Source organism: Anopheles merus, chromosome 3R (assembly GCF_017562075.2).
Source record: "Anopheles merus strain MAF chromosome 3R, AmerM5.1, whole genome shotgun sequence".
NCBI classification, from domain to species: domain Eukaryota; kingdom Metazoa; phylum Arthropoda; class Insecta; order Diptera; family Culicidae; genus Anopheles; species Anopheles merus.
Window position 1 is genome coordinate 25,501,025 of NC_054084.1, and position 20,468 is coordinate 25,521,492.

The 20,468-nt window shown below is 47.0% G+C and overlaps 3 protein-coding genes across 4 annotated transcripts; all 3 read right to left on the reverse strand.

Moving 5' to 3' along the window:
- Positions 1–4: 4 nt before the first annotated feature.
- On the reverse strand, positions 5–2,312 carry LOC121598125 (lipase member H-like). Of its 2 annotated transcripts, none has more exons than XM_041924718.1 (4): positions 2,224–2,312; positions 964–1,144; positions 711–901; positions 5–636 (listed from the first exon to the last, which is right to left on the reverse strand). In XM_041924718.1, the coding sequence occupies exons 1-4, from the start codon at positions 2,273–2,275 to the stop codon at positions 5–7; spliced, it is 1,056 nt and encodes a 351-aa protein (XP_041780652.1). In that variant the 5' UTR covers positions 2,276–2,312. The 2 variants fall into 2 exon arrangements, with proteins under 2 accessions (XP_041780652.1, XP_041780651.1); XM_041924717.1 differs by lacking the exon at positions 2,224–2,312 and adding an exon at positions 1,256–1,364.
- Positions 2,313–3,003: 691 nt separating this feature from the next.
- Positions 3,004–13,282, reverse strand: LOC121598126. Its single transcript, XM_041924721.1, has 7 exons — positions 11,941–13,282; positions 11,598–11,861; positions 9,598–9,783; positions 9,235–9,535; positions 4,264–4,448; positions 3,764–4,195; positions 3,004–3,695 (listed from the first exon to the last, which is right to left on the reverse strand). The coding sequence occupies exons 1-7, from the start codon at positions 12,251–12,253 to the stop codon at positions 3,013–3,015; spliced, it is 2,364 nt and encodes a 787-aa protein (XP_041780655.1). The 5' UTR covers positions 12,254–13,282; the 3' UTR covers positions 3,004–3,012.
- A 501-nt stretch (positions 13,283–13,783) lies between these two features.
- On the reverse strand, positions 13,784–19,773 carry LOC121596478 (phospholipase A1-like). Its single transcript, XM_041921488.1, has 7 exons — positions 19,552–19,773; positions 18,005–18,177; positions 15,554–15,677; positions 15,232–15,477; positions 14,982–15,164; positions 14,713–14,911; positions 13,784–14,253 (listed from the first exon to the last, which is right to left on the reverse strand). Exons 1-7 carry the CDS (start codon positions 19,610–19,612, stop codon positions 14,163–14,165), a joined length of 1,077 nt encoding a protein of 358 aa, XP_041777422.1. The 5' UTR covers positions 19,613–19,773; the 3' UTR covers positions 13,784–14,162.
- Positions 19,774–20,468: the final 695 nt, after the last annotated feature.

Genomic DNA, 20,468 nt, shown 5'->3' on the forward strand with positions numbered 1-20,468 from the left:
ATCCCTAGAACCCTTTGCCGTATTCTGGTTTGGCGTTCGTTTCTAGGAAATGATTGCCCCGGGCCGTGTTGGGCGTAGCATCACCCATCGGAATCGAATTGGACCGGCACTTTGCCTCACGGTACTCCTCCGCATTGCGACAGGGATAGGCTTTGAAGGCGGCTGGGCGGGTAACCGACTCGGCATAGAACTCGTACGAACGTCCGTGACTGCAGGCTCCTACAAAATCGTCGATTCCACCGCAACCGGGCTGATTGACACGGCCACCATTGGGCCAAAAGTCCACATGGCCCAGGTTTCGATCGTGCCCAAGCATGCCCGCACACGTGTGCATCACGTCCACAAACTGAGCGTCGCTCGGGTCGAGCAGCTTGTCGGGCTGTTGGTCGGTGAAGCCGGGCAGTGCCGGATCTAGTCCGGTAACACGTGCCGCCTTGCCGCTACGGATCGATTGACCCGCAAACCCGGACGTGTGAGCACCGAGACTGTGGCCGATGATGTGTAGATCGTTCAGGTTTGTACCACGCTCCGCCACCATACGATCGATCAGTCCACCTACGTGTCGTCCGACGTCCCGCGTTGATGACGCCGCCCGGAAGTACAGGGTGTCCGATGCTAGCGGTCCCCAGTCGACCACTGTTTAAAGGTGGTAGAGGAGAACAAAATTGATTATCGCCGTGAAGGTTCTTCTGGCAGTGGCTTTAAATTACCGATCACATTCATATCCTCTCGTCGAAGATAGCTGTTCTTGATGTTCTGCGACACGGGGCTAACGATCGAGTTCTTCCAGCCGTGTATGACGAACTTTGTGGGCAGCGTTGGATCGTAGGATTTGTTCAGGGCCAACGGTGCCGCTGGATCGTTGATGAAGCGAAACGAGCTCGGCAAGTTGATGGTGGATCTGCAATGAAGAATATGATGAATAGTATTTCGTAATTATGAGTAGGAATCATGTGATCTTACTGTCGATAGTAGTAAAAGGTAACATCCTCATGAATCCTACTGTTTCTTCGCTGGTCCGTGCTGGTATCGTTCGGTTCCGTCAGGTCGACAATGATCGGTGTGCCCTGATCGTCCGGCATAAACATCCACGTCACGCCATAGTTAGGATCGACCGCTTTTAGCTGCTGTATGTCACAGTTCACTGGAAAGGAAAGAGATCACAGGCTTCTGATCAACACTGCCTAAGAAGAACCGTAAACACCTCTTGATGCTTTTCTACAGTACAGTACTACACAACCACACCAACACTAACATTCAAACAGTTCCCGAAGGAATACATATTGGCACATTAGCTGGATAAGGTAGTCGAACATTGCTGCCGTACGGTGCGAATTGTGCACATCAACTGATCGGTCCGCGGGCAAATTGCCCTCGCGATGAATTGCGCTTCCCAACCATCCGATCGGAAGAAACCATTAGCCGTGGTGTGGACATTACCGTTAATTAGCGTCACTACGGGGTAGGAGGTAGTTAGGTGGCATCCTCAGCTGTGGGAGGGAGATCTAAAGTATTCCAAAAAACTACCCCAAACAAAAAAAAGGTAAATACATCATCACCCAACAGCTCTCGCTCACTGCTTGTACCCGGTTCCGCAAAAGTTCATGGTGAGTGGTGGAGATCACAATCACTACGATCACCGGGCTTCAAGGTTTGGTGGCGAAGCGTTTCTGCTAACAAACTGTATCATCTGTACATTGAGCGGGCTAGCGCTATCAGCTGAGAGTGAGAAAAAAGAGCTGGGTATGCAGTACGATTCACGGCAAAATTGGGATCATTTAGAGAGGTGTTTGAACCGTGTCAACAACATGGTTGTTGACTGGCCGCGTGACTGAAGGCCGCGTGGAGAAGGCCGCGCGGAGTACTGGATCGGTTCTAGAGTATTTTCGGAATATCACATGCACAACGACCAGGCGGGAAGTACAGACACAGTGGGATAATGTAGAAAACGAAAGTGTTATAATGTAACTATTTTTATTGTCCTCTCTTCTTATTTGCCTTTACCGAACTCTTCAAAACGGAGTTGCCTTATTCCACACCGTCAAACAATTCCATACACTTGTGCTTTCTCTAACTGTGCCTTTCACACGATACACTTAAAACTAAGAATTTAAATCCAATGTTACGCAATCTCCTAATCATTCACAGAATAACAACAACAAAAATAACAGGCATACACTCTAAAATGGCACTGTCATACACTACGAAGAAACGGCTACGAACCTCCTGCGAGCAGAAGTACTGCGACGATCGTCACGCTGCTCCAGATCACCATGGTGATCGCACGCTAAAAGCCGCAAAACTGACTTGCTTGCCTGCACAAAAACCGTCACCGAAACACACTAAAGCGATCGCCAACCAGGAAGGACAATTTATAAGAGCCACCACCGAAACCCGGTGGTGGAGTAAACGAAACGCTTTGTTTTAGTGCCAGCATTGTGCCGAGATAAGCCGATTGCGGACCTGCCACATTGGGTGGAATCTTTTTTTTCTTTTTTTTGTATTTACTCTACCGTCTAACCGTTCTAAGCAGGTTTGATTAGAATATGTGGTTAACCGGGTTGATTGGATAGCCATTTTGCCTGCACGCGTGAACGCCACTATCCAACGCCAAGGAAAAGTGAAGTTATCGGGGTGGAGGGTGGGTAGCACCTTTGGCCCCTCGCAAAAGCAGCTGACAATGGGTTAACGAACAGAACGAAACGAATCAAAGTTTCTGAGGGGGGGACAGGGTGCGATGTGGCAAAGGTAAGCGAGTGTGACACTTAATTTCCTGTTTCTTTTTTATCCACCCATCGCTCCGAAAGAACCGGTTCCTGACTGTACTGTAGCTTCACTTTCTACACCACTTTTTACAGTGAACTGGGCGTGCGAGACTCATTAATTAGATAAAGATGACTTGTGGCTCCGCCTGTGCCTCGGGAAACGCCGACGTATAACACACGAGAGTACGATAATTGATGGAGGGGTTTTGGGGTGCACAGTGCAGACACAGTGGCGACCGAAACTGCACTAATGTGCATTAAACATTGGCATCGTGTAGCGTTGCATAACGCTCGCTTCCTTCTGCTGCAATCGGCGCCGTAAATCTTGCAGGTAGAACGCATCGTCAATGTCGTTGTCGCTAGGGAGCGCCACCGCTGGGAGGATCGTCGTGGCCAGGGTGCTCTTTACCGCTGGCAACGCCCCACCACTGTAGCGTGATTTGTCTTGCTCTAGAATTTTCCGGATGTGTTCCTTGGTCAGGTCGCTTGTTCCGACATGGTTAAAGTAGGGCCACTCATCATCCTCTCCGCCCTGCGAGCCCTGGTGGTTTGGATCCTGTGAGTAAGGGGTAGGAAAGTGGTCCACATTGTTGAAGGAACTATCGAGCTTGCCCCACTGATCGATATCGCTGATGAATGGGTCCCGATTCAGCCCGTGCTTGTTCAGAATGGCATCCTTCTTTTGAGGGATGCTAAAACCAGCCCACCGACCGATTGCAAACGGAGAAGCAGGGTTGGTCGTTATCATAAACATGCCCTCGGTACCGGTGGGACAATCTTCCCCGGCGATGACTTGCGCATTATTCTGTGGGCAAAAGCCAAGCAGATAGTACACGTAGCTTTGGCAGCTCCAGCCCCAGAAGCCGGTAAGGCTGCGGATCGATTCGGCGTAGTAGTCTGGGGCGCGATGATGACTGCATGCCATTGGGTCTAGAAAAAGGATGTAAAAAAAGATGATTAATTTAAAATACTCAAAAGAGAACATCTTTTAAACTCACTTTGTCCGGACCCCCAACAACCAGGCTGCAGTATTCCTCCATTAACGTAGAAATCCACGTGTCCACACCGTTCGATCTTCCCCTGCACCAAAGCGTTCGTGTGGATCACATCGACAAACTCGGCATCGGTAGGATCTAGCTTATCGTCCGGTGCGGCCGTAATGAACAGGGGCATCGCTGGATCCAACCCCGTAATACGCTTCAGCCGGAACGGTCGTACCGTTGTCGACACGTAGTTGGTCACCTGTGCACCCAGAGAAAACCCAACCAGATGTATGTTGTCCGTGCCGGCATCGATAATACGCTGTACCAGCTGCCCGATGCACTTGCCCACGTGGCGTGTATTGTGGACGGCGGACGGGTAGCATGGACCATGCGCAAGATCACTCCAATCGACGTAGAAGAGGTTGTAGTTCGCACGGGACAAGTACTCTGTTGAGAATATATCATAATGTTAAGTTCAAGTTTTTTTTATGAGAAGGAGCTTCTTGATCGTGTACCTCCTTTCATGTTTATCAAAGGAGTTAGGAACATGTCCGCATTGTACCCATGGATGATGACCTTCACCGGGTGGGAGGGATTGAAGTACGACGAGCTCAGATTAGACTGTTCCCAGGTCTCGTCAATGTGGATGTACTGTCGATCGTCCGGATTCGAGCGGGTGAAGAGATAGAACCGAATATCACTATCCGGGCAGGGCCGATCGACGACCCAGACACAGTTACCGATGGTAAAGCTGCTGCGGCCTTTTTTCACCGAAACAGGAACAGGTCGGCAAGAGGGCAGGAATGATAAAGCTGAAAATGGTTGACAAAGAAATGATAAGAAATTATAGGAAAATACTGTAAACGATTAACAGATCTCGTCTCGCTTTACAAATTCTAGTAAGGGGTAACGAAAATCATTGGCTAGATAGGAATAGCCACCGTATCAATTCACGTTAAATTTCAGCGACGATTTAGATCCAAGGACCTAGTGATCAGTTCCTGAATTGATACGTGTTAGTGATCAGTTTCAGAACCGGTGTGAGTACAGAATCAGTTCCAAGCCAGACATGGATTCAGGATTAATTTCAGTATCGGTATGGATTCGGGATAGGTCTCAAGAGATCGGGATGGGTACATGATCAGTTGAAGGACCGGTCAGAATTCATCCTTGGACTGTTATCAGTTCCAGCACCGGTGTGAGTACGTGATTAGTGCCAGGATTTCCAGGACCGATACAGAAATGTTCTGCTATGTTCTAGGACCATGGATTTAGGATCAGTTAGAAAACTGGTTTGGATTTGGGATCAGTTACATGACTGGTATGGGTTGTGGATCAGTTTCAGAATAAAACATTTAAGAATAAAGAGCTTTTCGATAAGCATGAAAGAAGTATTTGGCATTAGTTCGTAAACTGGAATGGGTTTGGAACCGTTTCACCTTGCGTTACACCTACGAGATAACAAATAAACCTTGAAAAGGTGTTGCTAGCCCTGTAAATAAATTAGCCCTGGGCCAACATAACTAGTTGTTAAAAAAACACAAACTGTTTCAGTTGTGTAAATATTCGAAAGGAAACATTTGTTTACAAATCCAGCATTATCAACAACGACCACACTCCAATCGTTGCATGTTTATCGTTCCATTTGGGTTCTACTAATGCAATCAACAGATAAGAGAGTCGTTTTTTTAAACAGCTTTTTAGATAATGCAAATAAATGATCAGCTCTTGAAATGATAAAACAACCCGATAAGGGCCACACTTCAAATGGGTTTGTATAACCCTGAAACCGGTACGCGTAATGGTTGGTCATTGTCAGGGTATTTGGATGAAGTGAACAGTTTCCCTACCAGTAAGCACCACCGCTACTAGCACGTTCCAACTCATTTTCGAGCAAATGAAGTTCCTTCTTCCAGCCATTATGCTCGTCTCATCACCGATGTGTGACTCGCGAACTATTGCCGTGACGTTTGTCACACTACACACTGCGCTATGATAAGCACTCTGGCGCTACAACAAACAACAAACCACACCGACGAACACGCTTATCACCGCCACACTATATCATACATAAATTCGCACAAACACACACACACACACACTTTAATTGTTCACTACTGCTCATCGGTCATTAAAGCATGTACCGGAAATGGTTACATACACCGTTAGATACATTCTAACATACGAGCACACACTCACTATCAAGTTGTCAGTCACTCACGGGCAAGATTAGCTGCAACGCATCCGCAAACTGCCACTGCACGGATCAAACTAATGGGGTGAAAAAAAAACTCACTAATGGTCGAATGTGGGTGGGCTTGGCCGAAAGTTTCCCCTCTTTGCTGCGTGCACAGGAAGGGTGCGTTAAATATTCTTTACGCGTTCGGTGCGGCTGGAAGCGCGCGAAAGTGTTTTCGCGTACAGTGCGTTTCCCTGCTTTCAGCCTCTTTGCGCGGTGCGTGTTTTCGCGCAATCCCGCGACAGTACCGCCAGGTGCTGGTCCTGTCTATCGACTACGGCAACCAATCAAGCTTGGTTGACCACTTTTATGACACTGGTTCACTGGTTCTCGTTAGCAATTCTCGCAGTGTGTTACGCGGGTGCCGCCGGCTATGGTGCGATATCGATTTTCACTCGCGGTAAACGGCAAATGTGAGCGATGATACGACTGAGGTGAACAAAACAACAACAAAAAAGCACCATCCGAAAAAGTTGATCGATCCGTCTGGACGGTTCGCCTTTGACTGGCCGTAATATGAGTTAGTGAATCGCAAACAGCTACCACCGGGTCGAGTGAAAGTGCGGGTCCGTCGGTCTACTAAGAGGAAAGTTGGAGGGTTCTTCTTTCTTTGCCCTGCTACCCCTTTTTTCCTTACCCGTGTGACCGTAGTCACGCGTGAAAGAGGGAAGTGATAGTGAGCGGATGCGTTTCTATGGTAACAGTAGTCGCAAAAAACGCAAACCAATCTTAGTACGGGTGCAATTTTCTTAGAATCTACCAGCACCGAACAGACCGCGTGTGCCAGCTGCTAGGAAGAGTTTCGTTTAGACACTAATTTCTACACCCCCGGCTTCAATCGGTTTACGCTTGCCGTAGGTCCGCTCCGGTCGCGCTGTCGGGGGTTTGTTTTGTTTATCACGGTACACGGCGAGAGTGTGTTTCGAGGTGATGGTGTTTGTGATATGCGATTGGTGGGGTTGATGTTTAGGTCAGGGATGGCGAACCAAGGCGATAGCGTTTGAAAAGCATGTGATATTAGGAGCTAATCTTATCCAATTCTTTCAATTAGATTATCACGTTAATTATATTTAGTACTTTTAAGTATCCAAGCTATTTTTATGCTACCAAATTTAGTATTGTTGCATTATTTTTCGTATTATTCAGGTTTATTAAGGTTTGTTGTATTCTATTTTAGATTACAGTCAAGAAAAAAAAACAACTTTAATGTGAAATGTGCATACACATCATCAATAAAATTTCAAGAACTAAACATCAAGAAAACATCAAGATTACAGACATAGAACTTGATTAAACTAAAGTTCTTTTTGGTGAAGAAGTTTTGTAGTTCCAAATACATGAAATAAAAAAAAACTTGAATAAATGAATAAAAATACATACTCAAGAATTAGAAAAAATAGTAAAATGAAACCCATAAAATTGCAACCAATTTTAAACTGAACCATCATTTAAAATAATGATCAAGAGAAAATTGTAAAAGTAATGAAGAAATGACATGAAATAAAGTTAATGTAAATGGAAATAACAATAAACAATTCAAAAACAAAACGAATCATAAATCACACGTTGCAAACTGCAAAAGACGTCAAAAGACAGAAAGCAACGGACAGAACAATGGAAAAGATAGAGGGATTTGAAAGCAATACAAAAATAAAATAAATAATATGATTTAGGTTCGACACCCTTGCCATCGGCAGACAGCAAAAGCGCGCCGAACACACTCAAAACCGGTTAAACTAAGCTGTAAAATAAGCGCAAAATGTAGCGCATTACGACTGCCAGCAGCACATGCACATAAAATAATCAATTGAAATCGTTTGAAAAAATGTGTCGAGATTTGGAAATCGTTAAACATTGTTGCAGAAATTGTGAAATAATGCAAAAAGACACAAATCACCTTAAATTATGCTGGTTTATTGAATAGTAATACTTAACATGTCCCAAAACACATACGCTTGGGATGTCAATTGACGAATTGTAACGTACTACGCAGCAAACAAAAAAAAATGACTACAAAACTAATATAGTTGAAGTCTAAATGATCAGTTTCACCACTGTACGCCGAATAACAGATCATCTTCTATTACAGCGACTTAGGTAATAATGGTCACATCATTCCCACATCCCACCCGATGGCAGTTAGCTTATTCCACATGTGTTTTTGTAAGTCTTTCGATCCTGGGCGAACATTCTTTTCGCATTGGTCGTGAAGGTCGTGCCACTGCGTCTTAGCTTCGACGGTGTACCTAACCTAGGCGATCAAAAGTTGGGTTCCACGCCGAACAAATTACCACCCCGTTTCGCGTCTGCGTCCAGTGTGTGTGTGTGGCAATCGTAAATGAGCCAAACGGGGCAAAGTCATGAGCGAGTTCGTCCCCGCGATGATCCCGATAAATCACCAATAATACGTACTTATGCGTTAGATTTAGCATTCCATTTTTTGTGTCTTTAAGTTAATTCACAGTCCCACTACTAGCTGCCTGATTGCACCCCTGGGTGCTTAGTTCTTGGCACATGCGTTGATCTTGCAGCTGAACGTCACAGCGGTAATGAGACAAACGTGCCCTGTCGGTGCCCTCCATGCGTTTTTATGACCATTTTTTGTGTCGATGCGAGTTTATGCGAGTGTTAAAGCTGTCGATCGAGCGTAAGCATAGAGCAGGCGGCAGGTGAAATCTTCCGCGTTTCCCTTTGAGATCTTCCACACAGATTGCACCAGCTTTACGGTGAAGGTAGCTAAATGAATTCTAACGCTTACTCTTTCCGGTTTTGAACGTTGCGCCAGCCTTAATGTGCAGTGCAACACATTGGCAAGTTTGCACTAAAGATCCAACAGACAGTACTGTGGCAAAGATGATCACAAATCGACAATCGACGGTGTACGCGATCGTGTACGCCTTTTCGCACAGCGCAAGAATGAAGTAACCGCCTGCTGGTCGCCATCAACTCCTCAGAAGCCCATTGCAAAGGGTGGCACTGGATTTGTCGGCACGAAGTAGACTCCCTCGACGCTGTTGAGATGGACAAGAGAAAAGAAACGAAAACTAAACGGAACGATGTAATAAGCGGGAAATAGCTAAGGCCCAATAGTAGGCCATTGGCGACAGTGTGCCCAAAATATTGAATTTTTCGGCGAAACCCAGGAAGCCACTGACCCACTGACAAAACGGACGAACGGACGGACGGACAGACATACTCTCGCGTACAGGTTCACTGTCAGTTTTGGTTCGTTTGATGCGCTACTCACGTATTCGAACAGTACTCGCCCATCAGTATGCGATTGCTATCGGGCACCTGGTTGTTTTCGCCCAGGGCCACGTCAGGTTGCGCGGTCTCTTCCTGTCTGCTGCTGCTGCCGTTGCTGCTATCTTCACCGGCAATCAACGATTGCTGCTGCTGCTGCTGTTGCTGTTGCTCCACGCGATACTTACAGAAGCCGAAAAAGTATGCAAAGTAACTGGTGCACCGTGTCGCCCAGAAGCCGTGCTTGCTGTTGATCGATTCGGCAAAGTAGGCGGCCGACATCATGTGGCTGCACAGGGGTTGATCTGTCGAAATGGGGGGTGTTAGTCACGGAACTGCCAATACTCACTTTAGCAAACTCACTCACTTTGATCGTTTTCACAGCCGGGTTGATTTTGGCCACCGTTCATGTAGAAATCGACATGCCCGCACGTTTCGATCTTCCCGTACACGCCCGCGTTCGTGTGGATCACGTCCACAAAGTCGGCATCGCCCTGGTCCAGCTTCCAGTGTGGCCGGGCGGTGGCAAAGAATGGCAGCGCTGGATCGAGACCTACAAAAGTGGACGGAAGATGAATGTTAGGACACGTGCAAGGTGTTCGTACTGGACATGACCTTGCCCAATGGTTGCGGAAGTGGACCTGTTTGAGTAGGAACTTACATTCAACATTACAGCATCACGACAAAAACAAGAACTGTGTACAATGAGGGTCATTAGGTCGGTGCTTTCTTTTTTTGTGTGCGTTTGTACGTTATCTATCCAACTCGAGTTGTAGCTTTGAACTTGACACAAACAGCTGGAGGCTTTATTATTTGTGGACGGAGGAGTAGGGAAAAAAACAGAACAAGCGCCACACAGCTTCAGCTGACATTGACATTAACCCGTCCGGCGTGAGATGAAGCCGCACGGAAACTGTATGTGCACTGCATACAAGATGAAATAGACAAGATCATTTGAGCTGAAAGGATGAACAACATGTTTCAGCTTCAGAAGGTTATACAATAATCAGTAAACTCATCATTTCTTCGTTGTTATTTTTTTGGTGAGTTGTTTACCAACAATCGATGGATGGATGGAACAATCGACGACCAATTTGGTGCTCAGCTCAATGCTCAATTAACATTACCCACAAAACGGTCTCCAGCTGGTGAACAGGTTTTCCTTCGATCATGAAGCCATGTTTGTAGGGCCGTAATTAATGTGTGACCCTCTTCTATCAACGTAACGGGCGGCGCTAGCTGAGCGCTGAGAAATATGCAAACACATGGCACGGTTCTCACTTTCGTTCGAAGATTTGCATGTTTCCGATCGGGGGGGAAATGGTGTCAAAAATAAAGGAGGGTGTTAACACGTTAGGGTCTCGTTTGTTTACCGGATCAAGGTGAGTGGATACGCAATGGGTAAAAAATATATTAATTGCTAAATGATTAAGGCTTTCTGGACGAAGTTGCATCATTTAGCAAATGGAAAATGACTGTTTTTGAACTTTGTTTCCTATTGCTATTGAATTCAAATTAGCTTGCAATGCAGTTCTCCCTGGAGTTGTTAATAAGATCACCTCATTTGCAGCTTAATTGCCCTTTTTCAACGCCCGATCGTATCGGTTAGTTCCTCTCAGCTCTTAAAGTGCTCATTGTTTCACTGATTGCGTTTCATCTAACTGAAAGGATCTCGGCAGTAGCTCAGCCTAGGTCAATTGGTTGCAGTATATCAGCCTGCACGATCTAAAAGCTTCCTAAGCAGCGGTGACCAATCAACCATGGAGCAGCTTCCACCGTTTGCGAAAGCACTGTACTCTGAGATGGTTTGCAAAAAAAAAAAGATATCCAGAACCTCTATTTTATGCACGAAATTAGTCAACCAAAAACGAGTTATGCATCTTTGGGGAGAGAGAGAGAGAGAGAGAGAGAGAGAGAGAGAGAAGGAAAAAGAGGTGAACTGTATCAAACACAACCTCAGGTTTAAGATGTGAGCGCATGTAATATTATTGCAAATTTATTACCCTCTCACGCTCACTGGAGGGATAGCGATCGCGCCCGCTTTCGTCTTGATAGAATGCGCTCAGTCTTCTCGCACACATTCGGAAGTTTACGATGAAACGGGTTTTCTCGCCATCCAGCATGAATGGTTCATGGGGCCACGCATTTTTACGGTACACCGCCATGCAGTGCAATGACCATGCCGGTGCACCAATGCACCAATGCACCAATGCAACGGCAGCAGCAGTGAATTTGTGCCAAACTGTCACTCGGTCAATGCGAACCACTACTCACCGGCACGGCAACGGCACGGCACGGTGGGGGAGCTTAGACTCCAGTGCGTGAAAAGCGCCCCTTTCCATCTTCTGGAGCTACCGAAAAACTTACCCGTGATACGGCGGAACCTGACGCCGATCGATTTCTCCAGCGCGTTGCTGGTGAAGCTGAGCACGTGCGCACCGAGACTGAAGCCGATGGCGTGCAGGTCCCGGGTGCTAAATTCCGGATGGTTCGCCTGCAGACCGATCAGAAAGGTGGCGGTACACTCGCCCGCCTGCTTGGTGTTGAAGGCGGCCGTCGGGTAGCACGGCAGCCGGGACAGCTTACCCCAGTCGACGATGAAGACGTTCGTGTTTGGTTTGCGCAAGTACGCTGTCGTAGTGAAGTGTCGAACAGAAAGGAACATCAGAAATCGGGAGGTTTGAGCAATGAGGTATTGTTTAACCATTACCTTTGCGGATCATTTTGGTCGCGTTGAAATCGATACTGCCGCCATAGCCGTGTACGATCAGCTTGTTGGTGTGATTGAGCCGGATGTGTTCCGGGACGTGCGGATCGATCGAATCGAGCAGTACGGGGCCATCCTTCGGATGTTCACTAGAGAACACGTAGAATGCGATCGTTTTCGAGGTGCACGGTTCTAGGTACTGGAATTGGCACGGTCCTATCGTGAACTCGTGTGCGGTCGTTGGGAAGCAGCCAACGAAGATCGTTAGCAGAAGCACTGCCAAACGACACGAGTTACTAGGAAGATTATGGCACATTTTTAAAAACGCTTCGTTTCTCAAACATGCAACCAACAAACACACTCTCGCTCTCACTCTCGACGAACCGCCAGCTCCTTTAACCGATTATCGAACGCGTAGATTGTCAACTGTTTCATCGGTATGTGGTTTGATGCGTCGGCACGGGCTGTACTAAGCGATCAGGTCGGTACGTTCCGGGGACTCACTGCACACTACACCGTTGCGACCTAGTTCGGACAGTGAATTCGATGTGTTTGAACGACGCACTTTCATTACCACGCACTGCGGTGTCCCAAGTCCCGTAGATGGGGGTACTCCTTCGTTTACACTTCCACTGTTTTTTTTCTGCCGCTCAGTTGCAGCACGGCTTTAATAAACGACACTAAAAATTAGCAACCGTACACATTTAGGGTGTGGAGATCAAGCTGACGATGATGATGATGGTTTCTTGCACAATGCACAACCTGGCGTCCAGTGTGTGTGTCCCCAACTGTGTCCCCAACTGTGTCTATTGCTGCATCGGTGGGGATCGATCGAGTTTGCCATGTGTGCACTGGCCAAACGCAATGCGTGTTGTAGTTTCTGAAACTGACCGTTTCGGAGAGTGCGCTACTCACCACTTACCACGGTTACAGCTGGCAGCACTGCTCGCACACGAAGTGCTCGAAATGTACTGAGCGATCCCGTTGAAGCTACTAAAACTCGCTAGCAGGGTTGATCCTAAGAAGCTTGCGTCCGGCACGCTACTGAGCCGAGGGGAGAAAAAGTCTCCAAACGGCTACGGGGCCCGAGCACTGCTCAGCCCCCCAAAAACGTTCTATCTCACCCGGCTCACTGTACGATCGGACCCCCGCGTGAGACAGTGTGAGGTGCGGCGCATGAATTTCGCTAATCCTAGTTGCGCGCTTGGTGGGGGATTAAAAGCGTAGCGTACTAAGGTGGCAAAGACGAGTTTGTATGTTAGATGCGTGCGTGTGAGCGCATGTGAATAATGGTAATGATGATGGTTTGGGGAAGATGATGGTGATGATGATACCCGGCCGTACCACGATCTGGTCGAATAATGGTGAGAAGCTGTGAGAAAGAATTCGTTTTTATACGCCCGCATCGCGCGCCCTTCGCTTGCTCTGGGGTGGGGGAGACGAACACGTTTTGTTCTAAGCCTGTGCTGCACAGTGGGTTGCAGGTGGTGGACAAAATTCCAACAAGGAATCGATGCATTTAAACATATTTGATTATTTTATCGTGCAGTCAGGTGAAGAGAAGAATAGAAAGAGGAACAACCTTAACTTTGAAACACGAAATTTTCGTGCTTTTTTCTATTTTTTTATAACATCTCAACGTTTTAAAGACGTACATACCGTACAACATTCATCAACAAACCGAGTGCCACAGGTTTCTTGTAATTAAATGTGCGTTGAAGATAAACCATTGAAGGCTTCTGACGTTTGCGTCAATTACTACTATTCCACCCAGAATGCAACACTCTGGCTCGGCCGACAAAACAACCCTACCAGCATGGAAAATTACCACAAATCGTTTCGCAAAAGAGTTATTTATTTATTTGCCTTTTTTGCAGTGAAAATCTGCAGCCGTAATTATAACTTCCTCATTGGCGATGATGGGAATTTCCTCCCATCGCAGTACGTGAGATTGGTTGGGGTGTTATGGTGATGTGATATTGTGGTGTGGTGAACTGCTATGAACAAACGTACACTAGAACTCGGTTGAGATGATGCGAACCGCGTAAAATGAGATGAGATGGGTGTCTTAATAGCTAGAATTGACTTAATATTCTGACAGTGCATTGCCTGTATGCGTGCACGAATGAACGATCGCTTCTTCATTCAATCACTCCAAAGATGGGAATCGATCGACGTATGAGTTGCAGCTAGCAATCGTTCGTTCTAGCTTCGCACTCGTGCGCCTATATGCAGCATCGCTGATCGCCCGGCATCGATGGTTTCGATGGGCAGAACGGTGGATTATTGTCCTTTATGCAGTACGAGCCGGAGGCACTGCGAATGAGAATAAGAATATGGTCATACGGTTAATGAGGTTGTGAGGCGGTTTTAAGACGGCATGCTGCGGCACGGTGGACGATCATGTGCTTGTGTATGCATCTGCAATGAATGCTTTTCCCTCAACCTTTTGCCCCTAAAAACCGTTACGCTCGAAAGCGAGGTAGTTAGAGGCAGGGTGTCCTGCAGAGCTGCTTAAGCTTGGATGGAAGGAGGTGCTAGTGATGATCTTGCTGTCGTTAAAGTGGTAGTAAAGTCTTGCAGTTTATAATTTCGCGGCCTTGACGTATCCGCGAAGGGAGTAGGTTGAATATCGATAATTGGATATGTTGGAGTAGCTCTGTAACTACTATTTTGTACCAGACTGTCTTCTATTCAAGCTCCTTAGCTGTTCTAATTCACATTTTGAAATCTTCACACAGAAATGCCGCTTATTTTTGTAGACTCAAGTCTTACTTTGGTGGTGTTTTCAGCCCCATCGGTATGGCGTAACCCATCGCGTAGCCGAACCGTCGGCGTCCCTGCCGAACGCCCGACCCGAGTATCGCCGAGGACGGACAGCGCCGACTGCAGGGCTCCGCCATCGGCTCGTGACCTTCGTACAGTGACTGGGCCAGGTAGCAGATGGCCCATATGTGACTGCACAGATTAATGTCTGGAAGAGAGCAAAAGGGTTTGAGTGTTACTGATAGCTCTAAGAAAGCATATGCTCCAGAGATACTTACTGGTGCTATTCCCACAGTATGGTTGTCGCCTACCACCGTTTACGCAGAAATCGATATGTCCGACGCGGCCTCCTTCGCCGTAGTGGCCAGCATTCGTGTGTATGACCTGTACGTACTTGGCATCGCCCTGATCGAGTCGGTTAACTCCGCCCGGTTTAATTAGTGGCCGCGCTGGATCCAGTGCTGATGATAGAGGGTATAAAAGATTTAGTCAAAAAGACAGTATAACATATGCAACTTTGTCCATTACCAATAATTCGTTCCATTCGGAAGTTGAGATAATTTGCCATCAGTCCGCAGATATGTGCCCCGAGCGAGTGTCCCACGCAGGTCGTCCTCTCCACCGGCAATCCAAGGTCTCTTAACTGCATCAAGCTCTGCGCCAGGCAGGTTGCCACCGGCCGTATATTGTAAACCGCGGCCACATAGCACGGTGGCTGACAGAGGGCGCCCCAATCGACAAGGAACACGTTGTAGCCGCCATGATTGATGTAAGCTGTAGCAAAAATTTAATCAAAAAAACAGTGCGTTACTATTCAGGTCATTTGTCTAGCGTCTAGCATCACACCTACCATCTCGCAGAACGGCAATCGGTAGCGTATCATCACCGCCGGCGTACCCGTGTATCAGTATGATGTTCTCCTTCGAGTGATCCCATTCGGTGTTGTTCAACCAGTCCCGAAGCCGATGATCGAACTGCGAGAGTGCGAGAGAGAGAGAGATGGAGGGGAGAGTTAGAATAACATACGGCCTTGTCGAGTTTACCGGGTAGCTTAGAACTAGAACTGTGTCACAGCAACATTGATAACGTGTGGAAGTTTTGAAGTAGGAGCACCAAAACACGGCCTAATCTGCGTGCCAACCGCAGAATACCACCGTGCCTGACATTGATCAGGGCCAATAGGCCACGGATGTTAGGTGGTGGTGGTGGTGGTGATGGTAACACGATATGCAAAACAAAACACAACTTTCGAAGGCACCGTTGCGGTTCGATAATTGAGGTTAATAAACTGGTGAACCCGCCGCGACCGATCTACTGTTGACGAATGATCATGAGGGCGGTAGCGCTTGGAGGGGAAACTCAATAAGGGAATGCATATTAATAACTGCCACTCGGTATGTCTCCTTGCTTTTCAGCACCTCCCACTACTCACCAGCACTTGTAGCGTACCGTGTGCGTTAAGTTTTGCCACTTGCGTATGCTCAACACGTTGCCCACCTATTGGATTCATGCGCAGCAATTCCACGCAAACCCACACCGTACGTCACTTCCGATGCGAAGGGTTTCCGGTTTGTGCTTTTGGTCTGCCCGCCGGTTACTTAGACTAGCGCGACAAAAATGGACTGTGGACAGTTTTGGGACGGTTGGGTGTTTTCCATTGACCGTGTCATGCGGTGGGACACTGATTGTGGGGAAAGGGGGGAAGAGGTATGCGTGCCTTGTCGGTGCGCTTGCCGGCACTAATTAGTGGGTGAGCACGCTGGCCAATTGGAAAGTATCCTTGGGCAAGATCTATGTCAAGAACTTACGGTATGGTTGTGCAAGTGGACTCATTCGAGCGCACTTTTAAAAGTGCTACCGCATGCTCAAGGTGGCAGAAATTACATGTGTTTTAAAAGAATGCCCAGAAGATTCTCGCATTATGAGTTTAATCCGTTCGAGTAACTCACTTGTTACACTAAAAAGTCGATAGGCGAAAAGCTGTTTTTCTATATAATTTGTATGAAAAGTGAAAGAGTTTGTTGCAGGGGCATTTAGATATGCTCGCTATACGGCCAACTCGTTATGGCAGGACCCACTGCAAAATCATCAAAAGGAGTAAGTGACTCCTAGAAGTAAGTGAGCAATCAGTTAAGTATTTCTATGTCAATTCGTCTATGTTTTTGTAGAAAGCTATTAAACAAAAATTGAAACAATTTTTGGGGCGATCTTCTTCAAACTGTTGTTTTCCTCTTTTAACCTTTCTTTCTCAGCTTCTTAACTCAATAACGACAGGGGCTATAACTCCCGAGGTTGAGAGAAAATGAAAAAAAAAAAAACTGAAAAGGTTCATTAGTATCTTAAAGTATCTTAAAGTGTTCTTTAATTAAACACTGCAATGTATCATTCAACATAGCTCTCAATATCACCATTTCATGGCATCAATAGCCAGCAACGGCCGATGAAAGCTAAAATGACAACCGAATTTCCTTCCTGTCAGACCGGAAACAGCTTTTTTTGCATGCCATTTTGTTTGCCGATACATGCCCGGAACGCGTCGATAATGAACTTCAAAAACCCTAACAGCCCTTTCCAGTGGCCCTTCAAACGCCCGATGGCGTAATGTTTCGCGCACCCCGGAGCCTCCGGGCACGTGCTCGCGGCAAAACAGTTATGCGCGCCAAGCCTCAGTTATGCTAAGCGAGCCCTATGCTGGTGGCTTCAAGGGGCTCGGTACATCGGTACATACGCATAAGCACTTGTGTCTGTCTACCTTCCGCACCACCACCACCACCAGGGTGTAAGCAGCGTTGCATTTTATTGCTTCTTTTGGCTAACAAGAAGGTTGGAGGGAGAAAAAATATAATCAAACCAGTTATTAACAACGTATCAAAACGGCAGGATTGCGTGAATGTGCACTGCCCCTGCCGGACGTGTGCAGTGGTGGCGATTGTACGACTGTACGAAAATGCAGCCTTTTGCAGCCTGCAGTCATGTGCATTACATGAGACCCCTGTCCATTTCCACCCTCCCCTTTTACGGCTCCACGTTGCACGTGTTGGTAGAGGCCACAACGTTAGTAAAGGCAACCTTGACGTTCAAAAACGAGTTGTGGCATGCTGCGGTTTAATAAACCGAAACGATTCACGACCCAACACGAGTACGGCGCTTAACCGTTGTGTGTCCTCTTTTGGGTTAGATGTTTTACCGGTACACGATGCCATTACACGACACTCGCGCAAAAGGATAAATCTACCGAAACTTGCCCACAGTTGCCTTGAAGATGCCGCGTGTCCTAAAATAAACCAACTACCAGACTTACCTTAAACTTATCCTTCACGATGCCGGACGTGTAGAGGTAGATGCTAATGTCCTCGTCCGGACAAACGTCCTGCCCATTGCCCCGCTTCCACACGCAGTCCTCCCGCGTCGTGTTGAACGAGTCCGGATCGCCCAGGTAGAGGGCCTGCGCCAGAAGATGCTGTGCCTGCGCGTCTATAAATTGGTCTTGCGGTTGGTTTTTTGTGTGTTTGGGTGTGTGTGTGTTTTTTTTTTGTTTGTTTCGTTTTGTTTTGCGCGCGATTGTTTTGGAGGTTCGAGGGGTTCGTTTGGCGCACCATGCAAACCATTAAAACGTACAAAACCAGATCGAATCATATGCTTTCAAAAGAAATTGGGGGTTTGGAAAACGAATGACAGCGAAGATAGAGTGCATTGTAGGTGTGGGTGCACGATGGTGATGAAGCGGGTATTTTGGTGGATGAAATGTATGATAAATGTATGGAAAATGGTGAAGATGCTCCCACGAAAACAGGGTGTGAGTTTGCGTGAGGTTAGAACAAACAAAGTAGGAGGCAGAAAGACGCAGTAGACGCCCGAAAGTGATGAGAAAAAGAAAAAGATTGCCGAAAAAAAGAACCCAGAAGACAAGATTCAAACCATTTCATTCTAATTATTTCGTGCCAGAATGCATAATACGAAAGAACAGAACTGCTTGAAATGTGCTCGAATAGCTCGATGATGCAACGCGACACTCACACATGCACAGAAGGGATGTATTAAGTAAGCAGACGGTAAAGATAGACTAGTGACGGAGCGTGATGGAAATTAGTATCCATGGTAACGCCTGCAATACACCGGCACATGGCGCCAACTCGGGCTTGAGTAGATGTAGTAGTAATAGTAGTAGTAGTACTAGTAGTAGTAGTGGTAGTAGCTATAGGCATGCTTGTGCGTGCATATGTACCGGGTGCGTACACATGGTCCGGCTGGTAGTAACCGTGAACCGTGAAAGTGATCGACTTGTTCTCTCGTTCTCTGTGCGTGTTTTTTTTTGCACATGCACTTGCACACATAATAAGCACACACACATACACACACAAAGAAAAGCCATATGATTCGTGTCGATGGTTTTCCATTGTTTGGTTGTTGCTGGGGTTGGCTCCAGACGCAGTTGTATTAATTGACACCGCTTGCATTGCTGTTCGCCGCTGCGAGATGCGCGATTTTTTATTCAATTTCCTGCTCATTGTCGTTTAAGGGCACGCATATGAGTGCAGATGAGACACACATTTCGATTGTTTGATCTTTACTTCATATGTAATGATTAATTCTGTTAAATTTAATACAGTGACTAAGGCTTTACTTCAATTTTTAGGACAACAACCACATTTGGGGTTCGTCGCCTGAAGTAGCAAAATCTCTCGTAGCAAATTTTACTCTATTAAATTACATCACTTAATATTTTCAACGACAGTGTTTCCTCCAACGCGGGGGGGGCTCACTACAAACGCATCCTCCCTGCTTCCTCGATGATGATGAAGGGTTGCGATGATAGCTCTCAAAAAGGCGCTCAAAACAAACACTTACAAATCATTACACCACCGCTGACCAGCATCGAGCAGAGAGCGATCTTCACTAGCAGCACCATGCTGGACGTTTGGGTTGGATCACTTGGACACTTTGCAGTAGAAAATCCTAGAACCACTTCTCACACACCAGGAGCCACACACCGATGGCTGGCCCTTTACCCGACACCTGCCAACAGACGACTGACTGACCACCAGGCACCACCAGGTCCGTGCTGGACAATCCAAGCCCTAGCAAGCAACTGCCGAACGGTCCGTCTGCACAACTGCATCAAAGTCGGTCGTGGGGCCGGTCTGGGTCTGCAGGTTTTCACCTGCCGCCACTGCTGCGGCTCTACACCATGACCATGAGCTGGCAGTGTAGCCGCGCCGCGCGTTCATCGTGCCATCCACCGGGTGGCTCGGGCAAATGAACACAGCGCTGATGTGGGCCGGGTTGTGTGTTCATGCAGACCGCATCTTTGTTACGGGGCAGTGGTAGTAAGGGTTGCTTTTTTACCAGCGAGTGCGCACATTCGCGCGGCTTAAACCGTTAGATGCAACATTTTCAACGGCACGACCGTGAGGTGCTGGTGCGTCTGTGTGCGGAAAGCGATCGGTTGGAGGCCACAAATTGGCAGCTAATTGCGGTTGAGATGATAAATTCATTACAACGATAACGAGGGAGGTTGACACATGAAAGGGGTAGCGTAGGATTAAGCGAAAGAGAAGGTAACAACAACAAAGAAGAAGTGTTAAGCGCGTTGTAATTACGGATCAACATGTCACTGGCTGCAATGGTTGCTATTTAGGGCTTCAGAATGAAACGAAAAACTTCTTTACGCGAGAGATTATTAACACTTTGACAGTGAAGATCTTAACTGATCATTTGCAGGTCAAGGATTCGTTTCTTGTGTTCGCCCTTTGTGCCGTACCGTA